At 53.9% G+C, this 16,497-nt stretch overlaps 6 protein-coding genes across 6 annotated transcripts; 5 read left to right on the top strand and 1 right to left on the bottom strand.

Moving 5' to 3' along the window:
• Positions 1-2,111: 2,111 nt before the first annotated feature.
• Positions 2,112-3,306, top strand: V2A60_007445 (actin cortical patch SUR7/pH-response regulator pali; the record flags this gene model as incomplete). The annotated part of the gene is made up of 3 exons (XM_083258729.1): positions 2,112-2,243; positions 2,328-2,691; positions 2,753-3,306. The coding sequence occupies 3 exons, from the start codon at positions 2,112-2,114 to the stop codon at positions 3,304-3,306; spliced, it is 1,050 nt and encodes a 349-aa protein (XP_083114855.1).
• Positions 3,307-3,899: 593 nt separating this feature from the next.
• Positions 3,900-4,727, top strand: V2A60_007444 (large-conductance mechanosensitive channel; the record flags this gene model as incomplete). The annotated part of the gene is made up of 3 exons (XM_083258728.1): positions 3,900-4,042; positions 4,188-4,388; positions 4,469-4,727. The coding sequence occupies 3 exons, from the start codon at positions 3,900-3,902 to the stop codon at positions 4,725-4,727; spliced, it is 603 nt and encodes a 200-aa protein (XP_083114854.1).
• Positions 4,728-4,878: 151 nt separating this feature from the next.
• V2A60_007443 (uncharacterized protein) lies at positions 4,879-5,754 on the bottom strand (the record flags this gene model as incomplete). The annotated part of the gene is made up of 2 exons (XM_083258727.1): positions 4,879-5,299; positions 5,477-5,754. 2 exons carry the CDS (start codon positions 5,752-5,754, stop codon positions 4,879-4,881), a joined length of 699 nt encoding a protein of 232 aa, XP_083114853.1.
• A 1,872-nt stretch (positions 5,755-7,626) lies between these two features.
• On the top strand, positions 7,627-9,550 carry V2A60_007442 (MFS transporter; the record flags this gene model as incomplete). Its single annotated transcript, XM_083258726.1, has 5 exons — positions 7,627-7,960; positions 8,074-8,403; positions 8,531-8,738; positions 8,802-9,163; positions 9,261-9,550. The coding sequence occupies 5 exons, from the start codon at positions 7,627-7,629 to the stop codon at positions 9,548-9,550; spliced, it is 1,524 nt and encodes a 507-aa protein (XP_083114852.1).
• A 656-nt stretch (positions 9,551-10,206) lies between these two features.
• On the top strand, positions 10,207-11,979 carry V2A60_007441 (Zn(II)2Cys6 transcription factor; the record flags this gene model as incomplete). Its single annotated transcript, XM_083258725.1, has 4 exons — positions 10,207-11,105; positions 11,179-11,553; positions 11,621-11,740; positions 11,790-11,979. 4 exons carry the CDS (start codon positions 10,207-10,209, stop codon positions 11,977-11,979), a joined length of 1,584 nt encoding a protein of 527 aa, XP_083114851.1.
• A 2,414-nt stretch (positions 11,980-14,393) lies between these two features.
• Positions 14,394-15,299, top strand: V2A60_007440 (uncharacterized protein; the record flags this gene model as incomplete). The annotated part of the gene is made up of 3 exons (XM_083258724.1): positions 14,394-14,669; positions 14,733-14,875; positions 14,945-15,299. The coding sequence occupies 3 exons, from the start codon at positions 14,394-14,396 to the stop codon at positions 15,297-15,299; spliced, it is 774 nt and encodes a 257-aa protein (XP_083114850.1).
• Positions 15,300-16,497: the final 1,198 nt, after the last annotated feature.

The following is a 16,497-nucleotide window of genomic DNA, read 5'->3' as shown; positions in this document are numbered from 1 at the left end:
GGTGGGGAGCGCGGGAGCGAGGGAGAGAGAGAGAGAGAGAGAGAGAGACAGAGAGAGAGAGACAGAGAGAAAGAGCGAGAGAAGAGCGATGTGCACTTTCTGTGCCGAGCTTGTAGGTGGTTTTCGTTGAGCGTGTATTTTGTGCAGAGATTTAGATCAACTTGGTGCGTTGGAATAGCCGAGAGGGTATATGCGTCCTTGGGTAGGGTGGGTGGCTGTTGTTTTTATGGTGATGAGTGCGATGGGGGAATGCGAAGAGGAAGACGGTCTTGTTTACTAGGTAGGTACTAACTATTCGTTAGCAACTTGGCTGCAACTAGGTCGGTTAGCAAGTTTTAACCTGGTGGTTGGCGGGCGGCAAACGCTGTATCAGTACTCCGTAATTTGGGCCGAGTGGAGAATGGTGATGGGCAGAGACCGGCGAACAGCGTATCTAATAAGCCAAGTATCAAATGCCGACTACTGTTGGATCCGTAGTGCTGACAGTTGAACCTTTTTTGTCTGTGATTTTTTTTATCTGTTTTCTATTTTCTGTTTTCTGTGCTTTTTGCTGCCATCGACCCGGAAAGCGATTGGGAGCAGAGCAAACAAGACAGGCGTTCAACAGGCCAAATTTCCTACTCGGAATGAAGCCGTACAGGTGCGTACCTTCACGTGGGCACTGGCATGTGGCCAAAGTGCGGGGAGGCTCCGGCGCTTTTTTTTTTCCCTGACACAAACGTTGTCGCGATAGCGGTCTGCGTGCCATGTTGTGTGTTGTGTGGGTGGTTGGCCATTCAAGTCTTGCAGGCACTATAACGGCGCCGGAGCAGCGCCGGCAACCTACTTGGCCGCCTACCTACCTGTGTGGCGGGACGGAGGCTATACTGGCAGTTTAAATTATTCAGGCTCGTTTTTTATTTTTACTTTTTATTATTATTTTCTAAAAAAAAAAAACGAAACAACAAAAACAACAAAAACAACAAAACACTAGTAAGAAAATAAACTGGCACATCACCCACCAAGACTAAAAAACTGCTACTGGCCCGCCCTGGTCCGGCCCGCCTACGTCATTGTACAGCAACGCTTTTGCCCCCCCATTTCGCGATGGGCTAACGTTACTGCCAACTCTGTCGCCAAGATGGTGCCATGCAGGGTCTCATTCCTGCAAGATGCAATCATGGTCACCATGTCGGTGTGTGGGAATGGGTCGGTTCGGCGGGGAGGGGCCCATGGGAAAGCAGAATCGGCCATGATGCGCGCGCCGTCATTGTATGTGCATCAGTCTGCAATCGCGCAGCAGCCAAATGGGTACGCGATTATCATCTCACCAACGAGTTGCCTACATGGTTGAGTACTCGCCCAACCACCCCGAGCCGTCTTTCGCTCGACCATGATTAGTACAACGTGTCGCTACGCCCCTCTCTACTCCGTACTCTTTTCTGAGTAATGATAGTTGACTCGAGCTTCGTTCATCTAGCTAGTTCGTATCATGTCCCACACCATTCTCTATCGTTGATCGCCACCTACCTATCACCGATGACCAGCGCACCACGCCATGCCACGCCACATCTATCCTCTCAAAACTTTGGTAAAACACTCGTCCACGCATTGCCAATGATGACCAGTCATTTCCACGATCCTATCACATATGTATTCTTCTTCTTTTGCCCTGCCACAGACACAGGAAAAATGCCATTTAACCGCAAAAAGTCTCTGCATCACCTACTTCGCCGCCCAAAGCCTCCCCCTCCCTACCAACACCGTCCGGTAACGTCGACGGATGCAACCTTATTATTCGCTTTTCCCTTGCAGTAAATCCAGTCTAATGGATACTCCCGGGGTACTTACTCAACTTGCTCGTTCGGCATCTCGCAAAGCTCCAGCTCCCCGAGACGAGTTGATAGCGGCAGCACAGCCCATTAATAAAATACATCATGGCAGCAAGCACATGCTTCTCCATTAAGCCCCATCGCCTGAAACGGGCCGCTCGGCTAAGTACCATTGTCAAATCTTCTGCATCGCTGCCGCTTCAGAATTCACATTTTCACATCCCCCGCCTCTCATCGCCAGGAGACGTTTCTAATTCAAGACCTTTGGATCGATTTCCCGTGATTATTTTTTTTGTCGCCATGCATCCAGCCACTTTGCGGCTCTCGGCTGTCGCGAGCCTAGTCCTTACCCTCATTAGCTTCATCCTGGCGGCGATTACCCTATTTGCTGGTCGTGATGCGGGCACTCTTGAAAACTACGCCGTGCTACGCGTGAGCCACCCTCTTCTTCCACAGGCGCGCGCCGCCATCGGACCGCCACCCTCTCTTTTTTCTGACCAGCGACATGCTTTCTAGGTCAACGTGTCCACGGCCCCAAAGGCTGTGCTCCAACTCGGCATAGATGAGTTAACAGGAACCGGCAACCATCGTCGCGCCCACGAGTACCCGACTCCTCGGAGGGAGAGGGACGACTGGTTGGGCAACCTGTCCTCGGGCCTACAAGACCTTTTGAGCGACATTGAAAAGAACATCACCAACGCAATCACAAAGGGCATCGATGGCTTCGTCGACGACGCTGCGGCGGAAGCGAAGCGCCGGCTCAATATCTCTGACTGGTATTCCTTGCATGTCTTGGGTACCTGCGAAGGCGATTACACCCCGAATGCTACTGTGAGCGACCCGGGTCGTCGCACGACGAGCTGCATAGGCCAAGTGAGGCGTCAGTCGGCCTTTTTCTTCAGTCGGCAATCGCGTCTTGTGACTAATTCTTGCCAATCCAGATCGTTTCAACATTGCCCAAGTGCTGGACCAGCAATTTCAAATCGGCACTCGCAATGTGAGCCTTGGCGACCTCGACTGGACGAATTCCATACGGGACCAGGTCAACGGCATCAACGATGACTTGTATGCCCTTGTCATTCTCCTCTCCCTTGCCTTTGGTCTCATCGGCACTGCGCTCTTCTCGACCACCGCAATTATCGTCTGGCCGACGAAAAAAAGTCTCGTGCTCGTGACGCTCATCCTGACGACGCTGGCCGGTTCCATCATTGCCGGCGCAAGCATAGCTGTGACGGTACAGACTTCTAAATCCGTACGTGAATTGAACCAGAGGACCACGAGGGTCGGGATCAAAACCACGCGCGGCGAGCGGTTTTTGGCCATTATCTGGACCTTGATGGCCCTCACGACCATTGTCGCGCTTAGCTGGCAAGTCTTGTACGTGCTGGTAAGACGCGACGCACGACGCGCTGAGATTGTCAAGTACTCTGCCAAGAGCGAGGCACCGCCGCAACCAACCCCGGATTCCGGTGCGTCATCACAGCGGGAAAAGTAGAAAATTCTCAAGTCCAAACTCGCCATACATGGAATGAATTAAACTAGTCTACTTTGCTTTGCATAATAAAGAAGATAGTCATCGTACTGCTTGATATGCATGCAGATCTAGACTGGGGTTGTGGTGTTGGCGGTCCTCGGCATGCATGAGACGGCGCTTCACGTGGACGACCAATCCACTAGATTGCATCATAGCTCGAACGCGCCGTGGAATACTGAGACACGGCGCTCTCATAAAGGATACTTTCTCTCTCTCTCTCATTTTTTTTATCATTACTCGGTATAATAGCATTGCAGAGAATTCGTAGCGGATTTTTTTTTTTCACACACTCGATCCCTAACGGTCGCCGTTCCAACTTGAGACGGAGCCGCATTCGAGACCGGAACTTGACGCCAACACCACATCTGGAGTAGATCGATCAGCCACCCCAACTATTATTATTTCAGGGTTGCCCCCGAGTGCTGCGGGGGAGACGACGCACCGCCCTAAAGAATCCCCCCCGAGGCATCACAAGCAGAGGCCGGGGGAACGAACCTACAAAGAGTCTCTCGCAGGGGCAAATCTTTTGACAGGAACTTGCCGCCGCCGCCGCCATGCCGTCCCAAGATTTGGAGCACGTCCACAGCGAGGCCGACTCCCTGCTCCACCGCGGCCAGGAGAGAGCCCAGCGCTTCTTCCACGGGTTTGTTGACTTTGCCTTTCAGGGCAATATCCTCGAAATCGCATTCGGCTTAATGTGAGTAACGAGCCGCCGGCGGGGAGGGGGACGTCGCAGTCTTTCAGGCTTGTTCGCCTGCACGAGAGGACACATTGGGGGGGGGGGGGGGGGGGGGGATGTCACTGCGTGCCAACCTTTTGCTGACCTCCTCGCGCACCATCAGCGTCGCGGCTGCCTTTACAGACCTGGTCAAGTCGTTTGTCGGCGCCATCCTGATGCCACCCATAGCCGTCATATTCCCCCTCAATAAGAATATCGAAGAAAAGTTTGCAGTCTTGCGGCGCGGCGACAAGGCAAACTCGACTACCGAGTACAGTACTGTACAGCAAGCACTTGACGATGGGGCAGTTGTCATGGCATATGGGTGCGTTTTTTTTTTCACTGCGTATACAGAACAAGTTCTTCTTCTCACAGTGGTGCTCCGATGCTGACCAGCTGAAATAGCTCATTCATCTACCAGCTCGTCTCGTTTACCATGGTTGGCTTGTGCCTCTACGGTGTGGCTCACATTTACACCCTGGTCTCGCACGACCCCATCATCAAGTACACGACCAAGTGTCGATACTGCCGCAAGCGAATCAATGAAAAGGCACGTAGAAGCTCTCCCTTTCCGATGCGCGGAGACATGTCGCTAACGAGTCAGGCCCTGCGCTGTGTCAATTGCAGCAGCTGGCTGGATGGGCGAGAAGATTTAATTTCGTGAGGGCGAGTATTGACGGGGAAGAAAGCTGGATACCCATCATGAGCTATTACTATTATCGCTGCCTATATTTAACTAAACGCGTAAAGATATTAAATCAAAGTCTGACCCGCTATGCTGGAGCCTCTCCAATACATGTACAACAGTGGACGATTTAGAGAGCGAGCGCGCCCACGACGGCGGCGACACCGGCGAGGAGAGCTGGCTGAGTCGGCGCGGGCGCGGCGTTGGGTGTGCCCGTCTTGGAGCCGCTGGCCGAGGAGGCGGCGGCCGAGGACGAGGAGGAGGCGGCGGCGCCACCCGAAGACGAAGCCTGCGACGGGCCTGCAGTGCTCTGGGGTCCCGAGCTGCTGGCGCCGGACCCGGTCGACGCTGCCGAGCTCGGGGTGGGCATTCCGCCGGTGAGCTTGTCGAGGCCGGAGATGAGGGTCACGGCTTGGAGGTCGGAGCTGTAGCTCGTCGTCGCGCCGGTAGATGTGTTCGAGGTCTGGGTTGAGCTGTCGGACTCGGTCTCGGATATGGTGCAGCTGGCTACGTTCCTGGACGGGGTGAGAGCACAGGCGGCAGTCACGGCGCTACATGTCCAGCCGTTAGTTTTCTTTTTTTTTTTTTTTTTTTTTTTTTTTTGCATCTCATCACCAGATAAATTGCAGGGCGAACCATTGTGGCGACGGCCAGAATGGCGGGTAAATAGGGTCGCTTGAATGGAAACGGGGGTGGTGGTGGTGGTGGTGGTGGTGGTGACTACTTACATCATGCCCTCCTCGTCGCTCTGCGACAGCGACATCTGCCAGGTCGACGGGCCCTGAACAATGGTGGCGTGCGTGTTCATGCCGCAGTCCTGAGTCTCGACATCGCTCGCGCAGGTAACGGCGTATGTGGTGGCCGACCCGTCGACGTTGAGGACGGTGGCGACGAACTCCTGGGGATCGTTGAGAGGCAGGAAGAGGCTCGTCACAATGGGGTCGGCCGCTGCGACGGGCGTGGCGGCGGCGGCGACGACGGCGAGTAGCTGGGCAAAGCGATGCATGTTGTTGTTGTTGTTTTTCCCTTTTTTCCTTTTCGAAGACGTGCTTTCCTTTCCTGCTTCTTTTATGGTCGTTTCCTTTTTGTTTTTTTCAGTGGTCGCGTGATAATGTACAATAGAGAGGGAAGGGGAAAAAAACAAGGCAGGGAGTCGTTGGAAGCGTTGGCCAAGGATATACGGGGCAAAAAGAAAAAAAAATACGAACTGTTCGGAGGCAGGCCCGTTGCCCGTCTAAGCCCTGTGGGTAAATAAGGCGAAGCCGGAAAAAAAACTACCTAAAAAAAAAGACCGATAGAGGCCAAGAGTCTAGATTCACAAGGACCGCGCTACGTCGTAGGAGGGGCAAATTGACCAAATGAAAACGCCACAACGCATGAAACAAGCCACAGACAGGTCCTTGGGAATAACTGTGGCTGCTCGTCGCATTTCTGCGCTTGTTCCCGTCAATAGAATTTCCCGGGACGGGCAACGAAAAATGAAATTCTTTTCGCTGTGCTGGCATTTTGTTTCAACATGGTATGATTGCTCCAAAATAAAAATCACTTTTGAAATCGTCACGCAGGCGAGCCGAACAAGTTGGGCCTGCGCGCGCTCCATCTCGCTCATTTTTAATCAATCGTAATAAAAGCAAAGGAGGATGGTAATTTTTCGGTAGGGATCTCTGGCCTGGTGTGACGGGCTATTCTAAACAAGGCCTTGGAATTCAAAAAAAAAAAAAAAAAAAAAAAAAAAAAGGGCCAAGCTCGACAAGAGTAGGATTATCTGGATATGGATCTCAATAAAGTAGTATGCGATCGGAGACCCGCCAACCATGTTCCAACAATTATCAGCACCCTTCCCCGTCTGGGGGGGTTTTGTTTTCCCAGTCTTGCAGGAACCTTGCAAACGGATCATTTACACTCGGTAGTGACGCAACGGCAGTGGCCGGCACTTGTGCAACCCGGGCCAGCCGCCGCACCACAACGGCCGAAAAGCGCAGCGCAGCGCCGGAACCGGCCCGACCTCGCTGGAGGCAGGCCCGGAATCTCCGGAATCGTGACGGTTGTCTCTACGTTTCGCGTTCCGTCCTCGCGCTCCGCGACTCATCACCAAGCGTACTTTTTTTTTCCCCCCCTTCAGACACGTTCCACGAAAAGATGACCAATCTTCACGCTACAGTATATGCTATGCCTGCTTCTATCCTTGGCCGCCGACATTGCTGATAGCATGTCTGCTGCCCACCCCCCCCCCCCAAAATACGTGACACGATCTTCCCAAACTCATTCAGCCTGGCTCTCGGGGATTAGCTCGGCCTGCCGACTGTCCTCGATCCCTACCTACGTATTCGAGAATTCGGCAGCCCTACTTTTCTGGTGCCATTTGTGAGGCAATCCTTTTCCACTTGAACGCGCCCCAGCGGCGAGCGACACCCTTCCTGGCACGTCCACGGGTTCTTAATAATGCAACCCGCAAAATTGCTTGCTCGCCATTAGCCTACTCATTATCGAATACCCGCAAAGGTTCTCACAGCTCGCTCTTCGGCTTCTGGAGTCCCCCATCCCCACCGGCTGCCGCCGCTAATGTGTTGACCCCTGCTCCCCCCCCCCCAAAAACATAACGACATACCAGTAGGCCGAGCCATGCTGCGGAGATAAATATTTTCTTCGATCCTGTTTGTTGCCGGAATTTGCTATTTAATCAATCTCACTAGCTTTGATCTCTGTCATGATGCAGGTCTGCGTTTAGCATAGCTAAGAAATTGCCACGCATCGCACCGGATACCGCCGCTCTCTCTCTTTCTCTCTCTCTCTCTCTCTACACAGTAGGAGTTGAATACATGCAAAACAAATGGCGGAGGGGGAAAGGATATCCAACTTGCCGTCCAACTTGGACAGCATGCACGCTGCAAAGGACGCCCAACTCTTCGAAAAGGACGCCTCGCCAGCGAGACGAGATGTGGAAAACCCGGAGCAGACAGACTCGTCCCAACCAGACACAGGGGCGGACAACGACCGAAAGGCATTTCAGGCTCGATTTGAGCCTGGCGATCCCGAGAACCCACACAACTTTAGTTCCGCCAGAAAAGTGTCGATTCTAGTCCAGATGTCCCTCTTGGCATTGGTGGGCTCCCTGGGCACGTCGATAATCGCCCCAGCCGAACCCGTCATTGCACGATATACCAACACGAGCACAGAGGTCGCAACCCTGGTGCTGTCGCTATACGTCCTAGGTGAGCCGAGGCTGGTGCTTCCCATGCCAGACGAATGCCCCCTTTCCTCCCGACCCAAATTCACCCACTGACCGTGCATTCTTTCTTCTTCTTTTTTTGTTGTTGGAAAACAGGTTTCGCCGTCGGCCCGCTGTTATGGGCTCCCGTCAGCGAAGTCTTTGGGCGGCGGTGGTCCATGCTGCCGCCCGTCTTCGGCCTCGCGCTGTTCAGCATCGGCACCGCCACGAGCACCAACGCCGCGAGCATCTTCATCACCCGGTTCCTCGCGGCCGTCTTCGGCTCCGCGCCGCAGAGCAACGTCTCCGCCGCCATGGGCGACTTTTACGGCCCCAAGACCAGGGGCGTGGCCATGACCTTCTTCGCCGTCTGCGTCGTCGGAGGCCCTACGCTGGCGCCGCTGATTGGATCCGCGCTGCTGGTCAATCCAAAACTCGGATGGCGATGTGAGTTTTTTTTCCATTGATTTATTTTATTGAGGTGGAGGTTTGGGATGACATCATCTTCTTTTTTCTGAGCACGCGGGTGAAATGGATGCATTTCAGGTGGGCAGACGGGCTAACCAGATGCAAGGGACCGAGTATATGCAAGCAATCATCTCGTTTGCCGTCGTTGTCGTCTGCATCTTCTTCCTGCCCGAGACGTACGGTCCCGTTTTGCTGCGGCGCAAAGCGGCCCGGCTGCGCAAGGAGACGGGTGATGACCGGTGGTGGCACCCGCATGAGGAGGAAAAGATGAACATGGGCAACATTGTGACGAAATACATTGTCAGACCGTTGAAGTGAGTCGCCGGCGCGCTTGGAGGAGATTGAAAGGCCAGCTGGTCCCTAACAAACGTCTCCAGCATGCTTGTGACAGAACCGGCCGTCACGTGTATGGCAATCTACGCCTCGTTCGTATTTGCCCTCATCTACATGTTCCTCGAGGTCATTCCGATTGTCTACCTGGAAGGGCGCCATTTCAGCCCCGTCGTTTCCACACTGCCGTACCTGAGTATATTCATCGGCGTATTATGCGCCGTCTTTGTGAACCTCGCCAATCAGCCGCTGTACGCCAAAGCCATGGCCAAGAACAACAACAAGCCTGTTCCGGAAGCGAGGCTGCCACCCATTGTAGTTGGCATCGTCCTTCTTGTTGCGGGCATGTTTTGGTTTGCCTGGACGGCAGAACCAAAAATTCATTGGGCCCTTCCAACTGTCGCACTAGGTATGTCGGAATATTTTCTTCTTCTTCTTCTTCTTCTTCTTTTTTTTTCGTGCGCCCCCTCTTCCAGCCAAATCACTTTGTTAACCTTTCGAGGCAGCATTTGTCGGCGCCGGCTTCAACATTGTCTTCCAGCAGTGCCTCAACTTTCTTGTCGACACGTACGGCATGTACGCGGCCAGCGCCTTGGCTGCCAACACGTTTCTTCGCTCGCTTCTCGCGTGCGGGCTGCCGCTCGCGGCGCGGCCCATGTTCTCATCCATGGGTGTTGGGCCGGCCGTCAGCCTGCTGGGCGGGATAGCGTGCGCAGCGTTGCCGATTCCGTTCGTCTTTTACAAGTATGGTGCCCGTCTACGGAAGGCATCCAAGTTTGCAGCGCTGCGGGACTAGCTTTCGATCATATCAGTCATGCGCATCGAACCGCCAGCACGCTGGCGAGGGGAATGGGATCGGAGGGTAATCGGAAGCATTGGTTAGAAGCATCTCGCTGGTACTAGGTGCCAGAGACTGGATGATTTGGCATATGGCTCAATTTGGCAGCCTCAATTACATATTTAATTACCAACCATCATGTGAATCATAAATGCGAGACAGGAGGCCAGCTAGAAAGTAGGCTTGCTCCATTGAAACCCTCTCAGAGGCTATCTCTCGATTGAATCAGGGTGATCGTCATCAACGTTAGCGTGGGAATTCTGTTTCGTAATCAAAAAATAAACTTAGCATGCCCATGTGCTTCTCTTTACTTAGTTACGGTTATAGCACCAGGGAAGCTCTGGGGTCGCTAACCGGTTTGGCACAAAGCTCTAATTCCATTGCCCCTCGTCTCGACTTTTTAAGTCCGACCCTGCACGTAACCGAGCCAAACGGTGCCCGCGCGCGACGACAAGAAGTAATTAGCCTTTCCCATATATTCCCAAGTAGATGCTGCGACCCGGCGCGTGGACCGCGCTGCGCACGTCGGCTTTGTATCATCCGGCGACCGAACCGCCCGAGCAACAACAAGAACCTGTCGCCCATCATTCGGCAGCCCGCAATCGAAACAGGCCATGATCGCTCACGAGCCGGAGCGTGCGCTCTGGGTCTGCGTCACATGCCGGGGGCGCAAGAAGGGCTGTGACAAGCGGCTGCCCAAATGCGGCTACTGTGCTCGTCGGGGCCTGGCCTGCGTCTACCACGACGCGCCGCCGAGCCACGAGCACGAGTACCCGGAGCCGCGCACCTCGTCCACGGTCCGCTCCGACAGCCAGAGCCGAGGCTCCTCCGGCTGGACGGCGCGCCGCTCGAGCAATAGCCCGGCCTCCTCGGCCCCGGAGCAGCAGCCGGGCTCGCTCTACGAGTTCCTCGGCAGCGTCAGCAACGGCGGCGGCGCGGCGGCCGGCGGCGGCGCGAGCGGCGGGCTCGACGACCTCCTCAACCGCGAGGTCACGGGCATGTTCCAGGACAGGAAGCTCGCTCTCGCCGAGCTCGCGGAGCGCTACTTTCGCGGCTTCCACAAGTGGCTGCCCATCGTGTCGCCGACCCGGTTTCGCGAGGCCGCCGCTCAGGCCGGGAACAAGACGCCGCCGGCCGACTTTTCGCTGCTCGTCATGGCCATGTTCCTGGTGTCGGTGCCCCAGAGCTTCCAGGGCGGCAGCGCAGACCAGCCGAGCGCGCCCATGTCCGCGTACCTCACGATCAAGATGCTGTTTGCCCAGACGCAAGCAGTCATCTGTGCCTCGACAGCGCTGGTCCAAGCGGGCCTCATGATTGCCGCGTACGAATACGCTTGTCAGAAGCTGAACCCCGCGTACATCTCCATTGGAACTTGTGTCAGGATCGCGCACGCTCTTAGCTTGGATAAGACAAGTTTGGCACTCGTCGATGGCGGATTGCAGCTGGAGCCCGAACAGAAGTTGAGGATGCTTGAGGACTGGAACGTCTGGTGGGCGGTGGTTGTTCTGGAAAGGTAAGCCGAGCACGCAATTACTGCCCTAGGATTCTCGCGTTGAGCCCTGTGTTGACTTGGATCTCGCATGTAGAATCATCATGGTCGAGCTTTCGCAAATCAGGTCCCAACCAGCCGCGGAATTGCCTGCGCAAGGAAGCATTTTACCGACAGATCTCAAGCCAGGCCGGGACTTCAATAGCATCACACCCATTGATACCGATTTACTACAGCGCGCCCCGGAAGCCCCTTTTGACAGCACCCAAGTGCAGAGCTTTGGCCGCCAGGCGCAGGCCGTCTATTTGCTCGACCAGGTTATCCGCATATCCAATCTTGAAAGCGGTTCCCCGTCGCGGCAGATGGAGCTGCAGCGTTTGGACAGGGAGATTCAGACATTCCTCGGCATGGTACTGGACGAGTGCGAGAGACTGCAAGAATTTCGCTGCAGTGTCGTGGCGACAGCCGTAAGGTATGTGTTCACGGAGCCAGCGCTAAACGGGCACGCTTTATGTTGCAAATTGCTGATTTGATTCAAGGGCACTCTTTATTCTGCATGAAAAAGCTCTGTCGCAAGAAATTTCTGTTTCGGGAGAGAATGCTCCGTCGCAGCAGAGGCTGCTCTCTGAGGCTGTATTGGATACTGTCACGAACATAGTGTCAGAGTCGATGAAAGATCATTCCTCACGCCTTGACGAACAAGCGCAGCATCAGCACAGGCATGTACATGACCATGGAGACGAAGACCACCATCAACATAGCCAGGGGGGGCAAAATGGGCACGGACAAGTGCACAACCACAGCCATTCCCATCAACATGGCCAACAAATACATAACAGCCACCAACAGGCTCATGACGGTGTCGAAGCTTTACCGCTTTGCTGCGTCTACAGCCTAAAGTGTGCCAAACGACATATAGATAGGCGCCAGCAACAGGGCATTGTTGAGCCGACGTCCAAAGACTTGGAGCCTATTCTATCGATAAATAAGGCGCTACTACAAAGGTGGTCCGTGAGCTACTGAGACTTGCTGTACAACAATGGTGTATTGTTTCTGTTTCGGATGGACGGTTGCGCATTTTTGCTTGCAAAGGGCCGTTTAGCAGACCTGGGTAATTGAGGACAGACGAGTTTTTTCGAGAAGCAACGGTACAAGTCGGAAGAGGGTAAAGCTTGTGGCTTTTCACGTTTTAATCTCTTTCATTTGAGTTCGGGTCCCCAATAGGCATTGCACAATTTGCCTCAAGGTCTCGGTGGCGGGTTGGAGGTACGTTGTGGGTGGCGATAGACGGCTCTTTGCGCTTTTCGATCCATGAAACTACAAACAAGTACGTATGCACAAACATCTAGATAAACATCTATTTGTTCACACCCCGAAGTCGACAGTCACTATCGTTTAACAAATGGGCTGTTTTGTCGTCGGGTAGCCTGCGAACTTTGATGGATTCAAATAAATCATATTGCTTGCTCTTTTACGGATGATAAATGCCACCCGGACCAGCTCCTTCCTTGCCATGATTCAGTCTCTCAGGCTCATCATTGTGTTCTTTAAACAGACCCTAGAAGGCCGCAAAAAAAAGACAGGAGAGCTTCTCGCAGTGTAGACCTAAAGCTTCCTGGGCATTCCATCGCCAAACGCCGACACATCGGCCGGGTGGGTGCTCATTTGGAGAGCCAAGCTATACTGGTAAAAACATTCGTCCTCTTTCATCCATCATGACACTGTGGGGCAAGGCCACGAGCGGTGGGGGTGGCCCAAGGCGGCGTTACGCACCTTGGCACCTTGCGCATGTGAGATGCCTCCATTTCTGAGGAGTCGGAAGTATCAGTAGCGCATCTGAGATGACGAGTATTTTAATTTACGCTTGGCCGGTGGTCGGGTCCATGTCAGTTGTGAGGAGCCTTTGCGGCCTTGGCAGCCGAACAAGAGGCTTGGCGCCGACGTTGATTCGGTCGGCGCGGTAAAGCGGCAGCGCATCCTTTCCGAGGCCGGCTGGGCTGCTCGCTAGCTGGGGCTTGGCAGCTGGCAGATGCGACAGCAAACACTGTCCGTTGCGCAGTTGCCAGCTGCCAGCAAACGGCATTTTATTGGTGTTTGGCATTTGGGCCGGAAAAAAAAGGAAGCAGAGATAAAATGACAGAATGACAGAATGAGAGAGGGAGAGAGGGGAGAAGTAAATATTCATATCATGTATAGCTGTCGTCCAATATCCAATTTGTGGTTGCGGCCCAGCACCGAGCGCGCAAGTCTGTTGCTCTTCCCGGCTTGCCGGCAATACGGCACACCGGGCTAGCAATTCCCAGGGAATGCTAAGAGCGACACTAGGCCCTCTGCAAGCCATGTTACAGCTTTCCTCCATGTATATGCTTGCTCGCATCACACTGCAGCCTCTTGGCGAAACGTCACCATAACGACCCCCACAAGGCCCATCCATCTACCTTAGTTGCTTATCAGCAGAGGTACTCCGTACTTACCTGAATGCTGGGTTGCTGGCGCTGGGTACCTATATATATTGGACGGGGCTTGGGGGCTTCCCCTATAAGTAGAGCCGCGTGTACCCAGCATTTAGAGCCCCCCCGCCCAGGGAGCCCATACCGAAAGGCATTATTATATTCCTGACGGCCAAGACGACCAAGACATGGCAAAAATACACCGCCAGTGCACGCATGCGACTCGCCCTTCCCTAGAATAACGCCAAGCAAAACGAGGGGGGGACAGAGGGCGTGATACTTTTTCATCAACCGAAGCATAGTTGAGAATCGATTGGCAAACAAGGCGCGTGCTCGCGGTCCTGATAGTTGTCCGTCTCATCTCTCTGAGCAGTCAGGCAGTGCGCAGGGGGAGCCACTAATAATCTCGGAGGCACATCTGCCCACAAAGGCGGCACCACTGCTAGACCCAATTTGCCAAGAGCTCCAAGACTTTGCCCAGGAAAAGAAAGAAGAAGCCAAGCAGCCAAGCCAAGCAAGCAAAGGCAAGGGGATTGGCGACAGCAAGTCATCGGTCCGCCAGGCGGCGCATCGTGGCCCTACCTAGGTCTATATTTTATTACAGAGCGACTCCTTCCCCCCCTCTTTGATCCATGTCTGACCTTTCCTCCTCCGAACCGTGAACCTCGTCTTCTCTCAAGCTACATAGCTTTCGCTGCAAAGGCCGCCGAACCTGAGCTTCATTTACACGCCGACTCACGAGCGCTCCCCGCCCACCGCGATTGACCGTCTGTGATCGACACGCCGCGGCCAACGCCACTGCAAAATAAGCTCCGAAGTCTCCCGCCTCTCGCACCGAGAAGAAGTATTTAGTTTGCCGATCATGGCCGCTGTACGCCGCAGCGCCGTGGCCGCGATTCTCTTCGGGCTCGCTACGCTCTGCGATGCGTCCACGGCGCTCAGCGGCAGCAGCACAACACAATCAGCAGTAACCACCACAGTAGTGACAGCAGCTCCAATCGTCACTCCCGCGCTCTCAGCAAGCGCGCAGACCACGCGCAGACCGGTGAACACGGGGCCAATCACGACGGCGCCAGTCTTTCTGCCTTACTACGACAACTCGGCCTGGTCTGCTCTCCGAGGCAGCATCCTGTCATCTGTACGTCGACTCTTCCGCGACACGTGCCTCGGCGCAGGGCCGTACTGACTGTGACTGTTACAGGACGATGTCAAAAACACCACAACCTATACGATATTTTGCCGCAAGGAGCCCAAGCAAGCTTGTAATCTTGCCCTCGAATTTCCGTTCATCATTGTCGAGGGCCCCAAGACTGTCGCTTTCCACGGCACATACACCTCCACTTTGTGCGTCAGCTCCTGTGAACTCCCCAATTCGTTGCGGACCGAAATCCGGCTAACAATCCGTTTCTCTAGTATCGCCAACATTGAATGCGACCTGGACGGACGAACGGCGGCAACGTGTTCTGGCTACTCGAGCTGCAAGTCTGGGTACAAGAATGGCCGCATCACTGGTCCTACTGAATTTTCGTGGACATCTACCCTAACAGGGACCGACGTTCGATGGGGCGTCTTGACGTTGGCGGATGTCCCCAAAGCGACTGGCGATGACGGTGGTTCGGACGATACAACCACGCAACCTACTCAGAATACAGCGCTGATATTTACGCCGTCTGACACTCCAGAAAATTCTGCTAGTCCGCAAGCTGTACAAGCTTGGACAGCCGTCGTTGTCGCAGCAAGTGCAATCTTTGCCGGTCTTCTTCTCTAGTTGTCGGCGCGTGCGCACACGCCTCGCAAGAGGCAATTCTCTCCGCGACGGGATACTCGCATTCGGCTGTGCTCGGGAAGCAACAGCGAGTACAGACTCAATTTCAACGATGGGCGAGCAATTGGCATGGCATCGGCACTGGCACTGGCATGGGCGACAAGCTTATTTGGACAGAAAGTTTATACCCCCAAAGAACATAAAGTGCAGCCTGAGGGCAGGCATGCACTGGTGTTTTCATTTTGAATCATTACAGCAGGCATTTCGGAGTTTTGTTGCTATTCTTCGTATTTCGGTACCCATGGCGCGGAGTTTGGGCTCGTTTCTCTCATTTTCGCTGTAGCATTTGAAGAAGTGCTTCCCAGCTTCGGGGAAGCTTTGTTTTAGTAGCGAGTGTAGACATGAGACGGAATCTTGATTGAACATTTTTGTTAAAGTTGTGACCAACTAATTTGTTTAGAGGGTGGTGGTTGTCTCAACATGACGGTACCCTAGCTACCCATACATACATGACGTGGCGTCCGAGTGCAAGTACGTATACGCAAGGCTGGCAGAATGTAGGTAAAAATAGACGGCTGCACGGCTGCCCAGTGGCTGTCGTATTCAAGGAGAAGAAAAGGGGCTCTTTTACTTCTCAGTTTTTCTTTTCTTTTTTTTTTATCCGTGTAATGCAGTCTCTTGACATTTTGGGCAAAAGGATCCTCAGGGAATAACAGCCATGTCGGTGTACAGCGTAAGGAGGTCTTGCTAGCGTCATGCATGTCGAGAGTCAGTCATGGTGAATACGATGGTGAGCCTCAGAGGCTGAAAAAGGCGCTGAATCTGGTTCCTTACGATTTTCCGCTTCTCGCTCTTTTCCTTTTGTTGACAATAAAATCATAATCTATCGAGCTAGAACAAAACGCGTAGAGGAGCACCAGGGTTGCCCTGATAGGATGCCAACCATGCGCTTTTTTTTTGGGCTGCAGCACTACTTTATTGCTGACAACGTACGATCTCTTGAAAAGGGCGAAAAGGTTAAAATAAAATTCCGATCTTGGCAGTCCCATCCATCCCTGCATTTGCTCCCTTCATCTCGCCGGACATGGCTGCACGGCCGAAAAAAAAAAAGTTGGATGGATGGGGGTTGGCTCGGAAGCAAGCGAACACGAGGTGGACCATAAGTACGACAGCAAACCAATGAACCCCCATGCCACGACGG

The sequence above is a fragment of the Cordyceps javanica genome, chromosome 5 (assembly GCF_051103115.1).
Source record: "Cordyceps javanica chromosome 5, complete sequence".
Taxonomy (NCBI): domain Eukaryota; kingdom Fungi; phylum Ascomycota; class Sordariomycetes; order Hypocreales; family Cordycipitaceae; genus Cordyceps; species Cordyceps javanica.
The sequence above is the reverse complement of the archived record's forward strand: the minus strand, read 5'-3'. Positions and strand labels throughout refer to the sequence as shown.